At 37.8% G+C, this 23,743-nt stretch overlaps 1 protein-coding gene across 1 annotated transcript in view; it reads right to left on the bottom strand.

Annotated features, from left to right (window-relative positions):
• The window catches only part of PACRG (parkin coregulated), a gene marked incomplete at both ends in the record, with an annotated part of 515,047 nt that overhangs the window by 428,016 nt on the left and 63,288 nt on the right, over positions 1 to 23,743 (bottom strand). The window contains one exon of the mRNA XM_082669001.1: positions 10,933 to 11,067. Coding sequence (XP_082525127.1) covers positions 10,933 to 11,067 — 135 coding nt within the window. The remainder of the gene's footprint in view (positions 1 to 10,932; positions 11,068 to 23,743) is intronic.

Raw genomic sequence — 23,743 nt, 5'->3', positions numbered from 1 at the left:
TTTCAAAGCCAGGATAACCTTTTTTTTGTTTGTTTTGTTTTTGCGGTACGTACACGGGCCTCTCTTTGTTGTGGCCTCTCCCGTTGCGGAGCACAGGCTCCGGACGCGCAGGCTCAGAGGCCATGGCTCACGGGCCCAGCCGCTCCGCGGCATGTGGGATCTTCCCGGACCGGGGCACGAACCCGTGTCCCCTGCATCGACAGGCGGACTCTCAACCACTGCGCCACCAGGGAAGCCCCAGGATAACCTTCTTTTGATAAAGGTAAAATATAATTTCCTGAAATTTTTGCCTCAAATATGTATTAAAATTGATATGATTATTCATTAATACCTTATTTAGATTTTACCTTTAAGAAAAGGAGAAACTTTAATATAAATTCAGGGGGTTGAAAATTTACTAAGTATCTAGAAGCCTCAAATATAAAGAGACACTGACCACTCTAAATAAAAACATCAAACAAACATTGATTTTTTTTTTACTCTCATGACATCAATCTGATTCCACTTGTCATCTGTCAAAGAACTTTTGATCTCAAAAGTGCTTCAGTAAAGAGATGGGCTATGTGACAAGTGATAAGACAGAGAGGGAACCATTCATTAAATTACTAATTGGAACAGATATGGAATTTCGCCCTCCGGGCAGATACAAAAAAAAGTCAAAGTCCAACTTGTGTCCCCAAACCAGACTTTCTGAAAAGCAGCAACACACACTTTTCATTTAAAGATCGGAGTGTTGATATTTCTGAGATGGCAACATGTATCACTGGGAGGGTGGCAACAATCCCACTTCTTCACGGGACAGTGATAGGGTATCTTAGCTGTGGCACCCTTGCACTGCAAAGACCACGCCTACTTTTCAACAGCAGGGGGTTGTGTAACTTGAAAAGTAGGAGTGATTTGTTTTTCTTCTAGATGTCAGTCCACTGAGATGAAACTTACAGCACTGCTTGTTTCTCTTGGGATGTGAACTGTCTTTAGCCGATGCCTACCAAATCACTGTCACATAGCAGCGGCCGACCTTTCTTTTCAATCTAGGCACTTTCCAGGAGTTATAAATCAGTTGACTTTCAAGCTCGATGAGATGGCATATGCCCTAGTTTGAAGAACAGATGGAGGCTTGGGGGAAAATTGTTTCTGCAGGCTTGCTACAAGCAGCACTGCTCCATAAAAGTGAACCATTCACACTAATTTCTCACATAAATTATATAGGCAGCAGGGAGCACCAGCCCATTCAGCAGAAAATCTTTCATCTAGCTTTCAGAGGTCATCTAACCAATTTAAATTAAAGTTATTTCTGATACATGGTTGTATTTTCATGCTGTACACTTCTAAGACATAGCAATTCACATCAAATAAAAGAATGGCATTAATTGTTCATGCAGTCCCCTCCTCAAAAAAACATAGAACAGCACAGTAATTGCCAGGAGATTATTTTTTTCAAGACTTCTAGAATAAGCTCTGTCTATTAATTAATCACAGAGGAATTAATAGTGGAAATGTGGCAGCTCTCTTGTAGAAAAATCAGGTAAATTGTCACTTCTCTTGTAAAATTTGCCTTACAAATTCTACTAAGGTCTGTTATCCAAACTCAAACTTTGACAGTTATCAAAAGAAATAGAAGCCCAGGACAATTCCATGAATACATTCATTCTTCTTCATGTGCAACAAATTATTCAACTCAAAGGAATTTGCCTATAAGATTTTAAAGATCAATATCGATTTTGCCTAACGGGGTAATAGATACGGCATTAATTCTTTGAATCCTTAAGAAACTGAAACATTAAGAAATTGAAGGCACCAGAGGACTAAATTATTAATCAAAATTAGAGAGTTTTGAGAACAATATACTGAGGGTTAATGGATTAGGTATCATATCACAGTGTGACTTACTTTAAAATGCAGTAGTATTTACAGATAATGAGCTATCGTGGTTTGGGGCTGATCTTAATTGTAAGAAAATTAGTGCACATTTCAATAATAATTATATTCAATAAATGTTTTTCCTGGTAGGAAATTATCAGTTATGTCAATGAAAACAGTCACACTGACAGAGCTTTTTATAGTTCATGAATACCAATGCCTCTAAGAACTGAAAAAAAAGAGAGAACATACTGGAGAAAAAATTCTGAATAGAGTCACACATGAGTTTTAGCAACTAGGGGGTCAATACAGAATTGAAGGTATAGTCCAGCCACCATCAGCAGAAATTTTTAAAACAAATTTAGGCATTTAATTAACTTAGGCACAGCATTTCTTTACTTGGATGTCCAGACTGGACATACATTTTTAGTCATTTAGAAAGAAAAACAAACTTGTCATTTTGGAATTTAAGAAATTTAAGAAATCAGTAATCATTGGCAAAGCATTACATATAACCTAAGCCTTTTCAAGGTAGCCTTTTCAACCTACAGAAACTATTGCATATAACTCTGGACTGTGCATTGAAATTAACTTGCTGGTGCTGATCTTCTTAATTTGCTACCAGAAGACTTGGCCTCTATGGCTAATTTCTAATCAATGTTCTTTGAAGTATTTCGTGAACATCTCAAAATATAGATACTTTAGTAATTGTGAAACAAACTTTCTTAGACCTCCCAATTAAAAAGAGCCACACCAATCATTCAGTACATGGTCATCACAGATGAGAGTAAGGACTAGAGAGTGAGACGCATGGTCGCGAAACAGTGTCTAGAGAAGTAAAACCAGTTGCAGGATGTTTTACATTCATTCAGTACACATCACTGGGCACCACCTCTGTGCCAGATACTCTTTCAGGCATAGCACTGGGATAAAGGAGTGAACAAACTAGGAATACAGAGTCCCTGCCTTTGAAGTCTTTAGGATATGTCATTTTCATTAGCCTTGCTATTGGCTCCATTGTAGACCCTATCTGGTTTTCATTTTCTCTCATCTTTCCTATTATATGCTAAATTTCTGTATTTTATAGTTCTTTCTAAAACAATTTAAAATCTTTTAGTATTAAAGTGGGATAAAATATATAAATGAATACACATATTACTTGTTGGTTAAAAAAATGTCACCACAACATTGCCATATGAGGGGTTATAAGATGCTGAGAGAGGGGAGTTTGAGGCAAAGTACAAGTCCATTTTGAGCTTTTCCCTTTTTGAGACAATTCAAAAGTTTGTGATTTTAGTCACATTTGTCATAGGATTTTCATTATATCTTGATTTGGCTAGACAGTTAATATCTATTTCTTATTCAAACCTTTCTAATGTCTAGAACATCCTTAAGCATGTTCATAAGAAATTTAGTGGAAAACAAGACTCTCAGTGCATGCCAGTGCATGTCACATTCTATCACGTAGCATGGTATCAAGGACAGATGGAGAAAGGTAATTTCTACTAATATCTGCTGCAACAAAATGTCTATAAAGTAAAGAAATTCAGAGACACCTTAGTGTAGTTGTAGCTGTTTTCATCTTAGTTCATCAGAATAACTGAATGGTTTATAACACCATATAGTAATTTTTTAAAATCCAATCTATTTTTCTACAAATCTTTCTCCCAAGGTCTACGTTGAATACTATAAAATAGTATTCTCGCACAATTTTAAAACAATGTCTTGGAATTAGAATTTACAATAAAACAGTGTATTTCATAGTGCACCGATGATTCATAGTTTGCTCCTCATTAAGTGTGTAAGTAACAAGTAGTATTTCAAGTTCTTTTGAGTGACTACTTGAAGTTATTTCAGATTCCTGCCCAAAATAGGGAACTAGAATGGACTCCTGGCTCCTTCTCCTGGAGAAATGAAGGGAGGAAATGTGGATTCTGGGAAGTAACAAACAAAAAGAGTATAAGAAGGAGGAAGAGGGGGAGGAAGGAGGAAGGAGAAAGGAAAAGGGGAGGAAGAGGAGGAAGGAGAGGAGAAGGAAAATAGTGAGGGTGGAGAGGAGAGGGGCAAGGGGAGAAGGAAGAAGGGAAGGAGAAGGGAAAGTAGAGGGAGGAGGGGGAGGAGAAGGAAGGAGAAGATGAGGAGGGGGAAGAGGGAGAAGACGACTCCTCAGGAGACCTGAAGGTTGTCTAAACTGATGGGTGGAGAATGTCTAGTGGCAGAAGCGAGAGGATAGTTCCCAGAAAAGCGGTGTAAACGCCCACATACTTTTATATTCTCCTATGACTCGTGCTTTAATGCTTGACTTTGGTGCAATTTACAGCTCCCTTCCACCAAAGGACCACATTCTACACTTATGCCTTGCTTCAACCCTCCTTTTTTATTATTATTATTTTTTATTGGAGTATAGTTGCTTTAAAATATCGTGCCAGTTTATACTGTAGAGCAAAGTGAATCAGCTACACATACATATATATCTCCTCCTTTTCGAATTTCCCTCTCATCTAGGTCACCACAGAGCACTGAGTAGAGTTCCCTGTGCTATACAGCAGGCTCTCACCAGTTATCTACTTTATACATAGTATCAATAGTGTATATATGTCAATCCCAATCTCCCAGTTCATCCCACCCTCCCTCGCCCCCAGGTACCCACATGTCTGTTCTCTACGTCTGTGTCTCCACCTCTGCCCTGCAGACAAGATCGTCTACACCAATTTTTTCAGATTCCATATATATGCGTTAATATACGATATTTGTTTTTCTCTTTCTGACTTACTTCACTCTGTATGACAGTCTCCAGGTCCATCCATGTCTCTACAAATGACCCAATTTCATTCTTTTTTATGGCTGAGAAATATTCCACTGTATATATGTACCACCTCTTCTTTATCCATTCATCTGTTGATGGACATTTACGCTGCTTCCATGACCTGGTTATTGTAAATAGTGCTGCTATGAACATTGGGGTGCATGTGTCTTTTTGAATTATGGTTTTCTCTGGGTATATGCCCAGGAGTGGTATTGCTGGGTCATACGGTATTTCTATTTTTACTTTTTTAAGGAATGTCCTTACTGTTCTCCATAGTGGCTGTATCAATCTACATTGCCACCAACAGTGCAAGAGGGTTCCCTTTTCTCCACACCTTCTCTAGCATTTATTGTTTGTATATTTTTTGATGATGGCTGTTCTGACTGGTGTGAGGTGATATCTCATTGTAGTTTTGATTTGCATTTCTGTAATAATTAGTGATGTTGAGCATCTTTTCATGTGTTTGTTGGCAATCTGTATGTCTTCTTTGGAGAAATGTCTAGTTAGGTCTTCCACCCATCTCTTGATTGGGTTGTTTGTCTTTTGATATTGAGCGGCATGAACTGTTTGTATATTTTGGAGATTAATCCTTTATCTGTTGATTCATTTGCAAATATTTTCTCCCATTCCGAGGGTTGTCTTTTCGTCTTGCTTATGGTATCCTTTGCTGTGCAAAAGCTTTTAAGTTTCTTTAGGTCCCATTTGTTTATTTTTATTCTTATTCTCATTACTCTTGGAGGCGGGCCAAAAAAGATCTTGCTGCAATTTATGTCAAAGAGTGTTCTGCCTAGATTTTCCTCTAAGAGTTTTACAGTGTCCGGCCTTACATTTAGGTCTTTAATCCATAATTTTGGAAGTCCTAGCCATGGCAATCAGAGGAGAAAAAGATATAAAAGGAATACAAATTGGCAAAGAAGAAGTAAAACCATCACTGTTTGCAGATGACATGATACTATACATAGAGAATCCTAAAGATGCCACCAGAAAACTACTAGGGCTCATCAATGAATTTAGTAAAGTCACAGGATACAAAACTAATACACAGAGATCACTTGCATTCCTATACACTAACAACAAAAGATCAGAAGGAGAAATTAAGGAAACAATCCCATGTACCATTGCAACAAAAAGAATAAAATATCTAGGAATAAACCTACCACAGAAAACTATACGATACTGATGAAAGAAATCAAAGACGACACAAACAGATGGAGAGATACACCATATTCTTGGATTGGAAGAATCAATATTGTGAAAATGACTAGACTACCCAAAGCAATCTACAGAGTCAATTCAATCCCTATCAAATTATCAATGGCATTTTTCACAGAACTAGAATAAAAAATTTTACAATTTGTATGGAGACACAAAGACCCCAAATATCAAAAGCAGTCTTGAGAAACAGAAATGGAGCGGAAGGAATCGGGCTCCCTGACTTCAGACTAAACTACAAAGCTATAGTAATCAAGACAGTATGGTACTGGCACAAAAACAGAAATATAGATCAATGGAACAGGATAGAAAGCTCAGAGATAAACCCACGCACCCTATGGCCACCTAATCTATGACAAAGGAGGCTAGAATATACAATGGAGCAAAGACAGTGTCTTCAATAAGTGGTGCTGGGAAAACTGGACAGCTACATATAAAAGAATGAAATTAGAACACTCCCTAACACCATACACAAAAATAAACTCAAAATGGATTAAAGACCTAAATGTAAAGCCAGAGAGCCCTCCTTTACGTAGAAGAAGTTGAGACAGTTTGCCGAAAGCTCTGCAAGTTTGTATGACATTTCTTCTGTCTCCAGAGTGTCCTCTAGGTAGAGCCTCACCCCCCCACACACTATGCTTATAAAGGGGTATGACTCATATCACAAAATTACAGGAGACTGAGTAACGGAAATTTAAGGTGTGGAAACACAATTTTTAAATGTCCATTGTTCATGCTGATTATCTGCTTTGTAACTTATTCAGAAGGGTTGGCTCTTGATCAACTTCTGTTGCTTGTACTCTGGATATTGAACATATCAGCAACAGAACAAAGCCATGTTTCCTGAAAGTTAGTAGAGTCAAGAAAAATGCAGAAAAGTAAGTGGATTAAATGTTTAGAGCAATTAGTATGCTTTGTAATGGATTCAACCATTCACAATCAAGAATTCTTCAGCTATATTTAGAAAATGCATATTTAAAAATAAAAAAGTATGCAGTGGGCTTCCCTGGTGGCGCAGTGGTTGAGAGTCCGCCTGCCAATGCAGGGGACACGGGTTCGTGCCCCGGTCCGGGAAGACCCCACATGCCGCGGAGCGGCTGGGCCCGTGAGCCGTGGCCGCTGAGCCTGCGCGTCCGGAGCCTGTGCTCCACAACGAGAGAGGCCACAACAGCGAGAGGCCCGCGTACCGCAAAAAAAAAAAAAAAAAAAAAAAAGTATGCAGAGCTTGCCTGGTACATTTCATAATCTAGATTAAATCTATTATCTTTCATAATCATTAACTTGCCACTGATAAGTATATAGAAAATTTCACTACAAATATTTTGCAAAACTTCTTTCATGTTAACCAAGGAATGTATAAGCCCAGCCATGACAAAGGTGCACAAATCAGTCTTATTTTTTTATTTTAATAAAAATTCTTACATAGCTATAGTCTCCTATCTGGCTAGCAGGTTCAGGCATTTATTTTTGACTGTCATTATCTTTTTCTTGAGCTAAATGCTTTATTTTACTACATCCTGAATATTTAGAGATTACATATTTACTTTGGAGAATATCTAGAGATATGGCAATAAAAAAAGTAGGCAGTAAAGAGCCTTCATAAAATCCACAAACACAATGAGGAGTCCATCATAAGACAGGAAACCAGCTCTGAATCCTGGGCATTTAACTTTTTTTAAAATTAATTTTTATTGGAGTATGGTTGCTTTACAATGCTGTATTAGCCTCCACTGCACAACAAAATGAATCAGCCATACACATACAGCTATCCCCTCACTTTTGGACTTCCCTCCCATTTAGGTTACCACAGTGTGTTAAGTAGAGTTCCCTGAGCTATACAGTATGTTCCCATTTTATACATAGTATCAATAATGTATATGTGTCAATCCCAGTCTCCCAATTCCTCCCACTCCACCCCTTTCACCCTTGGTATCCATACATTTGTTCTCTACTTGACTGTCATTATCTTAATGTAGAGCAGCACTGTCTAATACGGTAACCAGTGGCTATTTAAATTAAAATTAATTAAAATTTAAAATTTAGTTCCTCAGTCTCTCTGGGGACATTTCAAGTGCTTAACGCCACATATGGCTACTTGTAATGTATTAGACAGTACAGATGCAGAACATTTCCACCACTGCAGAAAGCTGCATTAAACAGTGCTCAGATCTTTAGTGATACCGCAAGGAATATACTAAACTGCACGGATTGTGGCATTTGGTTTGCCCTGTTGTTTTGACATGTGGAACAAATAGGGCACACTTCATGTGCCCTAAACTATGATGGTAGCTCAGGATGTGGGTTGAGAAACCTAACCCTGCGAAGACATTTGCCTGTCTCTGACTTTTACTTCTATGTTCTGACTTTAGTAAGTCATTTATTAAGTATTACTGTAGACTGCCTTTGTTATTTCAAGAATATATGGTGATTTCTAATATGGTGATGATCAGGTCAGCTAATCCAGAACAAAAAGAGGGGGAATTTGAGGTCTTGGGCAGGGGTCCTCTCTCAGCAACTTTACAGACCGGAATGAGCCTGAGATGCTGGGGAAGTCTTCATCAGGGTTTAGGGCAGTGACTTCTGCCCTAAAGTCACTGCCTTTCAGGCCTCTTGAAATTCTGATAAAGGAAATGGATCTCCTTGCCACTTAATTATACACACCATTTCAGGTACTCACCACCGCCCTTGGAGCCCCAGGGGTGTCACAGGGAGTGTGGAGAGAGGACAGGTATTTTCCTGGGAATCAGAGCTACTCAGGAGCCTTCAGCAAGGGGCGAGCTATGACATGAGATGAGAAGTTTGCTTGACCAGGGCTCTGTCCACACACGGCGAAGTACAGTTCAGGGTCTGGGGATGTTCAGTTTGTTTTTGTGGGGTGCATGCAGAGCCCTGCTTCCTTCAACATTCAAGGTCCCTTCCTTAGAAATGGCATCCTAAAAGAAGGCCTCTGGTCTTACCAAGTACCGGACTTTCCCCATGGTACATGTGCCAAGGAATAAATATGAATATATTGAGAGACTGCTCACAAGCCTGTGCTTAATAATTTTAATGTTTTATCTTCAACATTACAGTAGTACAATTGAAATCCGGTTGTTAAAGCTTTAAAAGGTAGAAGTCTACCGGTTATAGGATAAGATGTTTCTTTAAATGTATGCTATTATCCTACCAGTGGCAGCATATAAATTGCTTCCTCTTTATTCTGACTTTTTAGCTTGCTGAATCAGTACAGTAGTCAATAGTAGCTTAAAAGAATTAATATAGTTATAAAAAAGAAAATCAATTTATATCCCATCTGACTGTTGGATTATCACAGATAAAGCAAAATGATTCATCTATATTTTTATTATTTTCAAGATGAATTTTTTCTAGTCTCTTGACATTTCTAAAAGTTACTCATACGATTATTCAAACAGGTCAAAAAAACTATGAATTCTTTTTATTGATAGAATTTTTATGTGCTAAATTACTTAAAACACCAAAAATCGACTCACTTTTTATAAAGAAATATGGCATATTCTTTTACTCAAAAGGAATCAAGTTAAGAACCTGCACTATGTGATCGTGAATGAATTGGTACATAGACAAACAAACACAAAATCCATCTAACTAATCAAATACAAACAAAGCCCCAAATTAAAGTTTTTAAGAATAAAATATGTAAATTAGTTATACTTGCTATAAATTTTTTCTCATTATGCACATTTTCACAAAACAAATGCAAATTTTAAGAGAGATGATTAAAACCAGGATAATAATGTCCTTCATTCTCCTAAAAAAATTATGACAAAACTTAATAACAAGGGTATCTTCAGATTCCTCTTGCCAAACAATTTTTAATAATTCTAAGTTCAATAACTGGATATCATGTGACTGCTCAAGATTTCAAAATGTTTGATAATTATATGAAAACATTTAAAGACATACTAGAAATAATGCAAACAATTCTTTCAGGTTTTCCATAAAAGAAGGAAAAAGTGAATTTTAATGAATTTCTGAGCTATTTACTTTGATGAATTCTACACTTTGATCATTTTTATTTTTAAACATAAATTTATTTGTTACTAATTATAAACAATCCTGACGTTCACCCTTCAGATACTACTGTGGGACTTTTTTATTACATGGATCAGTTGCTAAATTTAAAATATTTGGCAAAGCCTTTTATGTTCCTTAACCTGATGTGATGCTCACACATGTGCAACTGCTTTTCTTTCTTTAGGCAGAGAAGCCCTTTCAGCTGATAAATATCACCCAAAGCAAAGTCCTTGATAACAAAAAATAATTAAATAGCAGAAGCTGGTTAGAGATCAGCATTCATTTTTCAAATTAAATGTAAAAGCCTTCTTCAGTTAAGAGACTGGCAAGTTTTTACAAATAACATCAATGAGCCTTTTAGAAGGAAACAGCCACATTAAAATGGAGTCATTAGGCAATACATTTATTTTGAAACCAATTAACCTTTTGTCAGAAAAATGTCGGTGCTGTAATGGTCTCAGCAGCGGAGGTCAGCCTCTAACAGGGCACGTATGACAGCCACTGTGCTGGCTGACACATACTGCAGACAGAGAGGAGAGGGCAGCAGAGAGAACCGGCCCTCTTTTGTATTCCACACTGCATTTCCAGGGAGCAGACAATCTTGACCTATCCATTCAGGTAATTAAAGCTTCCATTTGGAAGTGTCCTGCAGGAAGGTGAAATTTTGGGGAGATAAATGGCTGTTGTTCTTTGTATCCAGCCACCAGTTCCATAATTTGATGGACTGCTTGAAACAGGCTGGGATGCCAGGTTCTCATAAAAATAGAGATGAATTGGTCAGCACACAATTCTCTAAGGCAAAGCAACTCTGTCATTTTCTTTTTTGCAGGCTATAATTTAATTGTTAGTCAAGGTGGACAGCTGACACAGGGGGGCTTTCTCTCAGAGCTTACCAACCATCTTCCATTCACTGAGAAATCACTCCAGCTTATTTACTTATCAGCCAAGTTTGTTTGACATTGGGAAATGTCACTTCCACAGGGAGCACAGCTGGTTCTCCCAGCTGTGCCCTGACTTACCTTCCACGCTATTTTGTTTCCTTTCGAATCATGTTCAAGGGCAATTGGGAAGTCCCCTCGTTCATAAAATTTTCGAAACGCTGTGGGCTTTGTTGGTCTTTCTTTAAATGCTCCTGCAGGTGGAGGGCCTCTCACCTTTAAAGAAAAAAAAAAATAGGAATCAGGTTTTAAAACACATTGGAAAATGCACAGTGAAAAAACTCTGGCTTTTATGTTTCATTTTGTATAAAATGTTCTGGAAGACAAACCAAATTATCTTAATAATGAACAACCGAAATCTCACTAATACAAACATTTGGAGAAGAAAATTATTTTATAATAACTGTTAAGGATTTACTTTATTTCAAGCTACTTTACAAAGCATTCCTAGAAAATGTCACCTTAAAATATCACTTTATAAAGAAGAAAAGCCTGAACTTTTAAGGAAAACATTTTAATAGAAGCAACTAAGTTCAGAGTGTTAAAACTTCTAAGATTCTTAATAATTGCAAATTCTAATCTCAGGTCTGATATACTTTATAGAATACTCCAGAAATAAATTTAAAATTTGTCTTTCAAATCTTTCTATATAAATAAAATGTTAGGATATGTTCTCACGTTATAAGTATTAACCATAAAACCATAAAAATGTGATATAAAATTAAGTGATGATAAATGAGAGAGTTTAAGAAGAAAAGTGGTGGTCTACTGTGTGTGCACAGCATACATTTGGTAACATGAATTTATGAGAAAGAAACATTAGAAGAGATTATATGAGAATCTTTCACCTGCCAAATTAGGAGTTTTATGAAAGAAGAAACATTTCATATTGAGTTATTCACATTGACTACAACTTTTAAATCTGCATTATTTACATATGAGCTAATTCATTATGTTACAAAATTCAAAGTGATTAGTGAATGACTATCATTAGAAGAAGAGAGTCGGCTGTACGGTTCCTTATATATAGTCTAAACATTATTATCTTTACCTGTTTGTAAAAAAAAAAAGGTAAATATTAGTCATCCATTAGTTTAATAAAAACAATTATTTTGTTAATTCTTAAATAGACAACAGAGCAAATAATTTACCTACTATCTTAATATTTTATTTGATGCCATATTAATTTTTAATATCTGTGTGGAAAATAATTTTAACAAAGTATATATAAAATATATCTAATATAACAAATATTATATAATGACAAATACATTTTATCTGAAGCACACATAAAGACTAATATTAGAAACTGAGGGAGCTTCCGGGAAGATGGCGGAAGAGTAAGACGCAGAGATCACCTTCCTCCCCACAGATACACCAGAAATACATCTACACGTGGAACAACTCCTACAGAACACCTACTGAAAGCTGGCATAAGCAGAAGACCTCAGACCTCCCAAAAGGCAAGAAACCCCCCACGTACCTGGGTAAGGCAAAAGAAAAAATCAACAGAGACAAAAGGATAGGGACGGGACCTGCACCAGTGGGAGGGAGCTGTGAGGGAGGAAAGGTTTCCGAACACTAGGAAGCCCCTTCACGGGCGGAGACTGCGGGTGGCGGAGGGGGAAAGCTTCGGAGCCGCGGAGGAGAGCACAGCAACAGGGGTGCGGAGGGCAAAGCGGGGAGATTCCCGCACAGAGGATCAGGGCCGACCGGCACTCACCAGCCGGAGAGGCTTGTCTGCTCACCTGCCGGGGCGCGCGGGGCTGGGAGCTGAGGCTCGGACTTCGGTCGGAGCATCGGCAGAGGACGGGGGTTGGCGCGTGAACACAGCCTGCAGGGGGTTAGTGCGCCACGGCTGGCCGGGAGGGAGTCCGGGGAAAAGTCTGGAGCTGCCGAAGAGGCAAGAGACTTTTTCTTCCCTCTTTGCTGAGGAGAGGGGATTAAGAGCGCTGCTTAAAGGAGCTCCAGACATGGGCGCGAGCCGCGACTAAAAGCGTGGACCCCAGAGACGGGCATGAGACGCTAAGGCTGCTGCTGCAGCCACCAAGAAGCCTGTGTGCGAGCACAGGTTACTATCCACACCCACCTGCCGGGGAGCCTGTCCAGCCCGCCACTGCCAGGGTCCCGGGATCCAGGGAAAGCTCCCCCGGAAGAACGCACGTCGCGCCTCAGGCTGGTGCAACGTCACGCCGGCCTCTGCTGCCGCAGGCCCGCCCCGCACTCCGTGCCCCTCCCTCCCCCGCGCCTGAGTGAGCCAGAGCGCCCGAATCAGCGGCTCCTTTAACCCCGTCCTGTCTGAGCGAAGAACAGACGCCCTCCGGCGACCTACATGCAGAGGCGGGGCCAAATCCAAAGCTGAGCCCCTGGGAGCTGTGAGAACAAAGAAGAGAAAGGGAAATCCCTCCCAGCAGCCTCAGGAGCAGCGGATTAAAGCTCCACAATCAACTTGATGTCTGTGGAATACCTGAATACACAACAAATCATCCCAAACCGAGGAGGTGGACTTTGAGAGCAAGATTTATGCTGTATAGCTTTGCTTCCTCTTGTCCTAGGGTTCTATCCGTCCGTTTTTTTGTTGTTGTTTTGGTTTTGGGTTTTTTTTCCTTTATTTTTTCTTAATAATTATTTTTTATTTTAATAACTTTATTATATTTTATCTTACTTTATTTTATTTTACTTTATCTTCTTTCTTTCTTTTTTCCTTCCTTCCCTCCTTCCTTCCTTCCTCCCTCCCTCCCTCCCTCCTTTCTTTCTTTCTTTCATTCTTTCTTCTACTAATACTTTCTTTCTACTTTTTCTCCCTTTTATTCTGAGCCGTGTGGATGAAAGGTTCTTGGTGCTGCACCCAGGAGTCAGTGCAGTGCCTCTGAGGTGTGAGAGCCAACGTCAGCACAAGGTCCACAAGAGACTTCCCAGCTCCACATAATATCAAATGGCGAAAATCTCCCAGCGATCTCCATCTCAGCACCAGCACCCAGCTTCACTCAACGACCATCAAGCTACAGTGCTGGACACCCCATGCCAAACAACTAGCAAGACAGGAACACAACCCCACCCATTAGCAGAGAGGCTGCCTAAAATCATAATAAGTCCACAGACACCCCAAAACACACCACCAGACGTGGACCTGCCCACAAAAAACACAAGATCCAGCCTCATCCACCAGAACACAGGCCCTAGTCCCCTCCACCAGGAAGCCTACACAACCCACTGAACCAACCTTAGCCACTGGGGAGAGACACCAAAAACAACGGGAACTATGAGCCTGCAGCCTGCAGAAAGGAGACCCCAAACACAGTAAGATAAGCAAAATGAGAGGACAGCAAAACACACCGCAGATGAAGGAGCAAGATAAAAACCCACCAGGCCTAACAAATGAAGAGGAAATAGGCAGTCGACCTGAAAAAGAATTCAGAATAATGTTAGTAAAGATGATCCAAAATCTTGGAAATAGAATGGACAAAATGCAAGAAACATTTATCAAGGACCTAGAAGAACTAAAGATGAAACAAACAACGATGAACAACACAATAATTGAAATTAAAAATACTCTAGATGGGATCAATAGCAGAATAACTGAGGCAGAAGAATGGATGTGACCTGGAAGATAAAATAGTGGAAAAAACTACTGCAGAGCAGAATAAAGAAAAAAGAATGAAAAGAACTGAGGACAGTCTCAGAGACCTCTGGGACAACATTAAACACACCAACATTCGAATGATAGGGGTTCCAGAAGAAGAAGAGAAAAAGAAAGGGACTGAGAATATATTTGAAGAGATTATAGTTGAAGACTTCCCTAATATGGGAAAGGAAATAGTTAATCAAGTCCAGGAAGCACAGAGAGTCCCATACAAGATAAATCCAAGGAGAAACACGCCAAGACACATATTAATCAAACTGCCAAAAATTAAATACAAAGAAAATACATTAAAAGCAGCAAGGGAAAAACAACAAGTAACACACAAGGGAATCCCCATAAGGTTAACAGCTGATCTCTCAGCAGAAACTCTGCAAGACAGAAGGGACTGGCAGGACATATTTAAAGTGATGAAGGAGAAAACCCTACAACCAAGATTACTCTCCCCAGCAAGGATCTCATTCAGATTTGATGGAAAAATTAAAACCTTTACAGACAAGCAAAAGCTGAGAGAGTTCTGCAGCACAAAACCAGCTTTACAACAACTGCTACAGGAACTTCTCCAGGCAAGAAGCACAAGAGAAGGAAAACACCTACAATAACGAACCCAAAACAATTAAGAAAATGGGAATAGGAACATACATATCGATAATTACCTTAAATGTAAATAGACTAAATGCTCCCACGAAAAGACACAGATTGGCTGAATGTATACAAAAACAAGACCCATATATTTGCTGTCTACAAGAGACCCACTTCAGACCTAGAGACACATACAGACTGAAAATAAGGGGATGGAAAAAGATATTTCATGCAAATGGAAACCAAAGGAAAGCTGGAGTAGCAATTCTCATATCAGACAAAATAGACTTTAAAATAAAGACTATTAGAAGAGACAAAGAAGGACACTACATAATGATCAAGGGACCGATCCAAGAAGAAGATATAACAATTGTAAATATTTATGCACCCAACATAGGAGCACCTCAATACATAAGGCAAATACTAACAGTCATAAAAGGGGAAATCGACAGTAACACATTCATGGTAGGGGACTTTAACACCCCACTTTCACCAATGGACAGATCATCCAAAATGAAAATAAATAAGGAAACACAAGCTTTAAATGATACATTAAACAAGATGGACTTAATTGATATTTATAGGACATTCCATCCAAAAACAACAGAATACACATTTTTCTCAAGTGCTCATGGGACATTCTCCAGGGTAGAAAAAATCTAGAAACAATAAATGCTGGAGAGGGTGTGGAGAAAAGCGAACTCTCTTGCACTTTTGGTGGGAATGTAAATTGACACAGCCACTGTGGAGAATAGTATGGAGGTTCCTTAAAAAACTACAAATAGAACCACCATATGACCCAGCAATCCCACTACTGGGCATATACCCTGAGAAAACCATAATTCAAAAAGAGTCATGTACCAAAATGTTCATTGCAGCTCTATTTACAATAGCCTGGAGATGGAAACAACCTAACTGTCCATCATCGGATGAATGGATAAAGAAGATGTGGCACATATATACAGTGGAATATTACTCAGCCATAAAAAGAAACGAAATTGAGCTGTTTGTAATGAGGTGGATAGACCTAGAGTCTATCATACAGAGTGAGTAAGTCAGAAAGAGAAAGACAAATACCGTATGCTAACACATATATATGGAATTTAAGAAAAAAAAATGTCATGAAGAACCTAGGGGTAAGACAGGAATAAAGACACAGTCCTACTAGAGAATGGACTTGAGGATATGGGGAGGGGGAAGGGTAAGCTGTGACAAAGCAAGAGAGAGGCATGGACATATATTCACTACCAAACGTAAGGTAGATAGCTAGTGGGAAGCAGCTGCATAGCACAGGGAGATCAGCTCGGTGCTTTGTGACCGCCTGGAGGGGTGGGATAGGGAGGGTGGTGGGGGGAGATGCAAGAGGGTAGAGATATGGGAACATATGTATATGTATAACTGATTAACTTTGTTATAAAGCAGAAACTAACACACCATTGTAAAGCAATTATACTCCAATAAAGATGTAAATAAAATAAAATAAAATAAAATCCCATAAACAGAAAAAAAAAGAAACTGAGTAGGAGATTAAGAAATACCTTATTAAGATGATTAAATGCTGAAGTGGAATTGAAGAGTGAGGTAACATAAAGGCATTTATTAGAGTTTAAAATGTTCTTCACTACATAGAACATTATTCGCAGCAAATGATTACGTAAGTAACTGAAATGACACTGGACAGTGGAGAAGCAAGATTTACTCTTACTTATTGAAGATTTAAAATTTTTTCTGGTATTAGAATTTTTCAGCCAATATCATTCAATTGTTAAATGACCATATGCATACAGCAACTACTTTGTGCAGAGTTCTGAGTTGGTTGCTATATATAAAGGAGGACATTCTCAACAATGTTAGTATAATGGAAACTGTAGAGATGTTACTCCTGGACTTTTGCAATTCATGGAGCAATAAATTTTGAAACATATTTTTGGGAAATGATAAAGAATCAACAGTTTTTTATTTTGCCGAGAAGTTACATAAAAAAAAATTACTATTTACCATCATGTCACCATTTTAACACCTCCCAGAAGTGGTAGAACATAAACTAAAGAAAGAAAACATAGCCAGCATGCATATGTATTTACAGAAAGTTATAGTGCAATAGTACATATGCGTGTGCATGTGTATTATTATTTGTATACAGATACCTCACTTTTTATATTTTTGAAAAATTAATTTTTAATGGGTAAATAGGTATATATATGGTATGATACATATATAGATAGATAGATAGAGATATATAATGGACTATTATTCAACCATAAAAAGAAGGAAGTCCTGCCATTTGGAATGACATGCATAGACCTTGAGGACATTATGCTAAGTGAAATAAGTCAGACAGACAAATACTGTATGATCTCACTTTTTTGTGGAATCTAAAAAAAAACTGAACTCATAGAAGCAGAGAGTGGAATGGTGCTTGCCAGGGACTGGGGGTGTGTGGCATCTATTGATTGTCTTTTTTTCATTTGCTTTACAATCTTCCTGATTCTTGGTGTCACAACTGATTTTTTTATTGAAACCTGGACACTGGTGTGTTATGAGACTCTAGATCTTAAACCTTCTGCTTTAGCTGGTTTATTCTTACACCTCTCTAGCAGAAATGTGGTGGGGGGTGCCACCTGATTACTACCAGGTTGGGGCAGAAGTACTGGTATCCCACCTGGCCTCGGCTGAACCATGTGGAAGGAGCTCCTCATTAACACTGGGTGAGGGTGGGAGTTTCAGCACCACTGGCCTCCACTGTCACCTCCCTGACAGGGAAGGGTAGCAGTGCCTCATTATTGCTCCCCACCCTGACAGCACAGATGAAGTGGCCTCATTACTGCTAGGCAGTGCCTGTCCCTCCATGAGGCATCCTCTGACACCACCCCAACAGGAAAGGGGAAGACCCTCTTATGACTGCTGGCTGGGGTGAAAGTCCAATCTGCCCCCATGTGTTCTCCATTGACACTATGGGTGTTGGGGACCTCTTTTCTATTCCAGTAGAGATCAAAGACAATTTCTCATTTAAAAAGTTCAGCTACAACAATTATTTAGGTTTTTTTGTCTGCTCATCATATCCTAACCATCTTTTTCAGTTTTTTTTAGATGCCAAGTTATTATTTATGCTGTTGACAGTAAGCCTCTCATTTATTTAGCTGACTTAAAATTTATTTAAGATTATCCATCTTTCTCCTTTTTCTTTGTATTTATCTTAAAATCAAGTTCTCTTTTCCCTTATATCTCTTATTCTAAATATACTCCAATCTTTCTGATTCAGAACTCAAAATTCTAATTGTCCAAACTTTTTAAATAATGAATACATTTCTAAGATGCCTAGAAGGCTTTTTATACATTGTAACAGATAACTTACACTTCCTCTTTCTTCCCATAAATTTTTATGGGCTCTCTAGAGAAATGATTCCATACCTACAGTTCCATGGAAGTCTTTGCTTAGTTTTACAAAAATTGTCCATGCTAATATGCAATTACTTAACAGCGAGGAAATTTTATTGAGTATCTGTTATCCTCTGTTTTTATATTTCTGCCATTTACTTATTTTGAAACACTAGATTCTTTCAATTCTGCTATAGATCCATTCCAAATTAACTCTTGGAATTTCAGGAGTTATAATTTGTAAAACTGACTAGAATATTACCACTTAGATTTGTTAATGCAAAGGGACATTACCTAACTTCATGCAGATGCTCTGTCACTCTATCCCTAGATAATATTTTTTTCTGTTCCAAATATATAGGTAGCCACTGAAACCTTACAGAAGGACATACTATTTTTTTAATATTCCATACATAATTCATTCCAACTAGTTCTAAAAATCTGTACATGAAAACCAAATGAAATATAATTCCTGGAAAGGTAATAATGATATTATTACTGGAAATCACACAGATGGATATAGTTTGACTAAACAACTTTAAAAGCCAACAAAAACACTGTTAGGAATCCTTACGTAAGTCTCTTATTTGTACAAGGACTACTGTAAATTTTATTTAATGTCTTAAGAATTTTTTCCTGATTTATTGTAAATAATATAGAGCAAATAAGGAACCATAAATCAAAGTAGATTTGTGGGAAAATGCAATTAGGATTTGCTTGAATGGTGGGGTCTATCCGTAAGCCAATTAGGATGAATGGATGTTGCAGCAGAATGCTTTTAATAAAATCGAATGCACTTGGGAACCGAGATATTGAATGCACTTTGAAGGGACTACAGATGACACAGTACTTTATATGCCTACATTTATTGAATGTGCTGTAATGGATTTAGGACTTAGATCACAGTCTCTGTCATGGTCACAAAACTAATAATAATTAGCAGGAAGGAAGTTTCTCTAAAATTCTTCATCATATAGTTCGAAAGTTTCCTTTTCAGTAGATTTATTTTTTAGCATAAACTGAAACTGCTAAAAAGAAAAAAAAGGAGACTTTTACTTCAAGTGGGAAGCTACATTGTGTTTTTCTAATTGGTCCATTTAGCCACCTCACTAACATTGAGACACTAAAATTCAAAGACACTAATTTCCTTATTAGGAAATTTTTCAGCATGAGATTCGGATTCATAAAATCACTGTGGTTAAGAAGCTGGTGGGCCAGAGTTGGATTGTCTGCGAGCTACTCAGGCACTGGAATGTTAGCCGCGGGACTGGTAAATTGGTTGCCATCAGCCTAGATTTCTGAGTAAGGAGTATTATAATTCAGCATCTGTCATATTTGCCAGTCGTAATTGTTTTAATACATCAAAAAAAATGCAATACCTAAGGTCACCAAATAACCAGAAAAATACTTGCAAAAGATTAACAGTTAAGAAATCTGACTGTTGGTAGGTAGGGCACCTCAACATTAACAAAAGTGAGCTTATATTACCAGGTAAAATTTTTATAAGAAGCTTTAACAACATAACAATTTAATGATGTAACAAAACACTATGATAGTAATGTTTTTGTTAGTAAGAGCCTCGTATGGTAAAATATACATGTTTCAATAAATATTCAATATGTGTGGACATACTTTGGAGTTTTTAAAAGTTAGGCCCTATGGTAACAGTTGAGTAATAGAGAAAACTTCTAAGTGACACAGGTAACCTATTTTAAGAAGCTTATTCCACTGAGGCCTAAGAGGATGGCTTAGAGTCAGGAGAATGTGGAGACAAGATGATCAATCTGGACTTTACTGGAGTCGTCTAAACATGAGATGGCAAAGGCCTTGAATTAGGGTGGCATCAGGAATAAAAACGAAATCCCCTTATACTGCATTCGTTCTTTACAAACATTATTGGTTTCAGTTTTCAACAAAACACATATGAAATGGTCTTACAGACAAGAAAATTAAAGCTTACATATGTTCAAAACCTGTCAGAAATCACAGAACTAGGAAGCAGTAGGAAAGATATTTGACTTCCAATCTCTCTGCCGCTATAGGACATGTCCTCAGTCACTGTACTAGAAGGTTGGGAAAAACTTAAAGGGGAATTACCTAAGGCACATGACTAATTGATTGAAGAGATCTAAAGGCAGAGATGAAGCAGGCTTCTGACTACAAAGATGTGAATAATAAATTTGTTTAAGTTACATAAATAATAAACTGTAGGATGGAGGGAAATCTTATTAAATCACTTACTATTCTATCACCTATTAATAAGTTTGTGCTTTCTCTCTAGACTTTTTCCAAAAACATATATACAAATACCATTTTTCCATTTTTATGTCCTTTCCATTTAGTGTACTTTTTCATTTTTTGTGGCTAAGCAATATTCTACCAACTATCTGCAATTATATTTGGAATTTATATTATTTCCATTTCATTCACCTTTTGTAATTACATTATTATAAAATTTTCAGGCATATCACATTTTCCACATTTTATATTATTTCCTTCAGACAGAATCTTCAGTATGAGATGAGATCAAAATTTATATTTTATGATTCTTGATAAAATTATTTGCTAATTAAATAGGTCTTCTGTTTTAGTCTGCTTGGGCTGCTATAACAAAATACCACAGACTGGATGACTTCAACAAGAGAAATTTTATTTTCTCAGTTCTGGAGACTGGACATCTGAGATCAGGGTGCCAGCAAGGTCAGGTTCCAGTGAGAACCCCCTTCCTAGCTTGCAGACTGCTACCTTCTCACTGGATCCTCACATGGCAGAGAGATAGCGAGCTCTCAGCTGTTTTCCTCTTCTTATAAGAACACTAATCCCATCACAGAGACCCCACTCTCATGAAGCCATCACATAAACCTAATTACCTCTCAAAGGTCCCACCTCCATCACATTGGGGGTTAGGGCTTCAACATATAAATTTTGGGGGGACACATTCAGTCGATAACATCTTCTTATTGTTCAATTTGGATTACTATGTTTAACAAATGAGGATGAACGTTTTCTCATTTTAGTATAAATGCTATATGAATACATTTCTGAATGTATGTTCATGTCTTTTCTATATTAAAATCAATTTGTATGAGTTTTTTATATTAAAATATACTAACCATGTTTGCATTTACAACAAATATCTACTTATCATTTTGCCTTCCATTTTTAATTACTTAGCATTTAAAGGTTTTAAATGTTTTATAGGAGAGTTTCTTTCTCTTTTCTTTACTTGCTCTTTTTGCCTCCAGCTTTGCCTTGTTTAGATCATTCCTCTGTCAGCTGCACAATGAATATTTTAATCGACTAATTAAATCATATCTCTCATCTACTTAGAATCCGTAAATGATTTCCCACAAACATGCCACACAAAGACATTTGCAAGCTGTGTTGCTTTCCCCAGCATTCCTCTACAGGTACCCAAGAATAAATTATACCCAAACACTGGCAGTTCTCAGGCATGCCCTGCTCTCTTTGGTCTTCTTGATTTTGCTGTCCCATCAATCTGTTATTCTCTCTCACCCCTTTACTACTCCTTTTTATCCTCCTTCTTTTTCTCCTGAAACTACTAATCACCTTCATGACTAAGCACAAACCTCACCTCTCCTAAGAAACCTTTCCTAACAAGCCATATTCGGCACTGTGGTGGGATCAGGTTCTTCACCTTATGGTTGAAATGCCTGGGGACAAACTAGACTTGGTCATTAAACCACTGGAACAACCTGTATGGAGATTATTAGGGAGATCTAGGCTGTCGACAAAGTTTGTCTATAATCAAGTGGTTGGGTTAAATCTATGGAAGTCAGCAAATTTTTCCAAAGGGAAAGTATATAGTGAGGAAAATGCTGGGAACCCAAGACATTACCTGGAGATTTGGAATTCTACAGGAGAATAGAAAGTACAGTCAGAATGGTGGCAAGTAAATGGGGAAGGCAAGTAAGTCATAGAAATCAGTGAATGAGAGGGACAAATTTTGCTTTTCTTTTGTTTTAATGATACAAGGAGATCAATTAAGAAGAATGAAAGATCTCTGAAAATTAAACAGCTGTAGTGGCATGATGGGGTGGAAGCCAAACTATAATGCTTTGAGTAATGAATAAGGAATATGAAGTAAAACCAGATATATGCTTTGGGAGTTATTCTGACCTATGGGCTGTCAAAATCTGAGCTGCTAGCAAGGTGTGATTGTTAAAGCAGGGTAAAGTTAGTGGTAACTGGAAATGGGGGAAGAAAAGACTGTCAACGGACTGTAATACTGGAATTCATAAACTATCTAATCACTTATGGAACCAGAATGATTTTAGAATACAAGATATATGTGTAACTAATACACTTATCTGAACAGCCAGAGGAACTTGTGAAGTGAAGTATAGATTTTTCTGTGTTAGAAACTCTTAAATCTGAATTCAAGAACTTATGGTCACATAAACTAAAATATTAATTAGAAACAGAGTTAAGAAATTGGCTCTAAAATAGATATTACCTATATCACTCATTCATTGAAAAATGCATTGAATACATAATATTTCCAAGTCACTAGGCTTGGTACTATTGGGGACAAAAAGATAAGTCAAATATATTATCCTCAAGATATATATCATTTAGGAAAAGAGATAAGAATATCCCCCATAAGGCTTCCTTGGTGGCGCAGTGGTTGAGAGTCCGCCTGCCGATGCAGGGGACACGGGTTCGTGCCCTGGTTTGGGAAGATCCCACACCGCGGCTGGGCCCGTGAGCCATGGCTGCTTGAGCCTGTGCGTCTGGAGCCTGTGCTCCGCAATGGGAGAGGCCACAACAGTGAGAGGCCCGCGTACCGCAAAAAAAAAAAAAAGAATATCCCCCATAATCTTCTATAGAAGTAAGATTGTGATAAATGTCACAGAAAGACGTATAGAATTCTGCACACTCAGAATATAAAACTTTTGGGTTTTAAGGCATTGTTCCTTTTCATTTGAAAATGTTATTCAGCCTTGCAAGGTACCTATACTTTTCAGTGGAACCAGGCAGAAATGTATTGTAATTTTCTATAAACCTGAATTCTGTACAATTTTAGTAGAACTGATTAGAGAATTATGGTTGCTGTACCACAGATTTGTCTATTTATAACCTATGTAGTTATTAATTATTAAATCAGAATTAATTTGCTTGGATTTTCTGTTTATTATTACATTTAAGTAATTATCAATTATTACCACAATTTTATAACCAAAAATTCAATATTGATTAGACCAGTACGTATTTCTTTTCTATGTAAAACCTCTCACATTAAAATCCATGTATTCTATTTTGAAATGCACT

The sequence above is a fragment of the Grampus griseus genome, assembly GCF_964374135.1.
Source record: "Grampus griseus genome assembly, chromosome: 13".
Classification (NCBI taxonomy): Eukaryota; Metazoa; Chordata; class Mammalia; order Artiodactyla; family Delphinidae; genus Grampus; species Grampus griseus.
The sequence above is the reverse complement of the archived record's forward strand: the minus strand, read 5'-3'. Positions and strand labels throughout refer to the sequence as shown.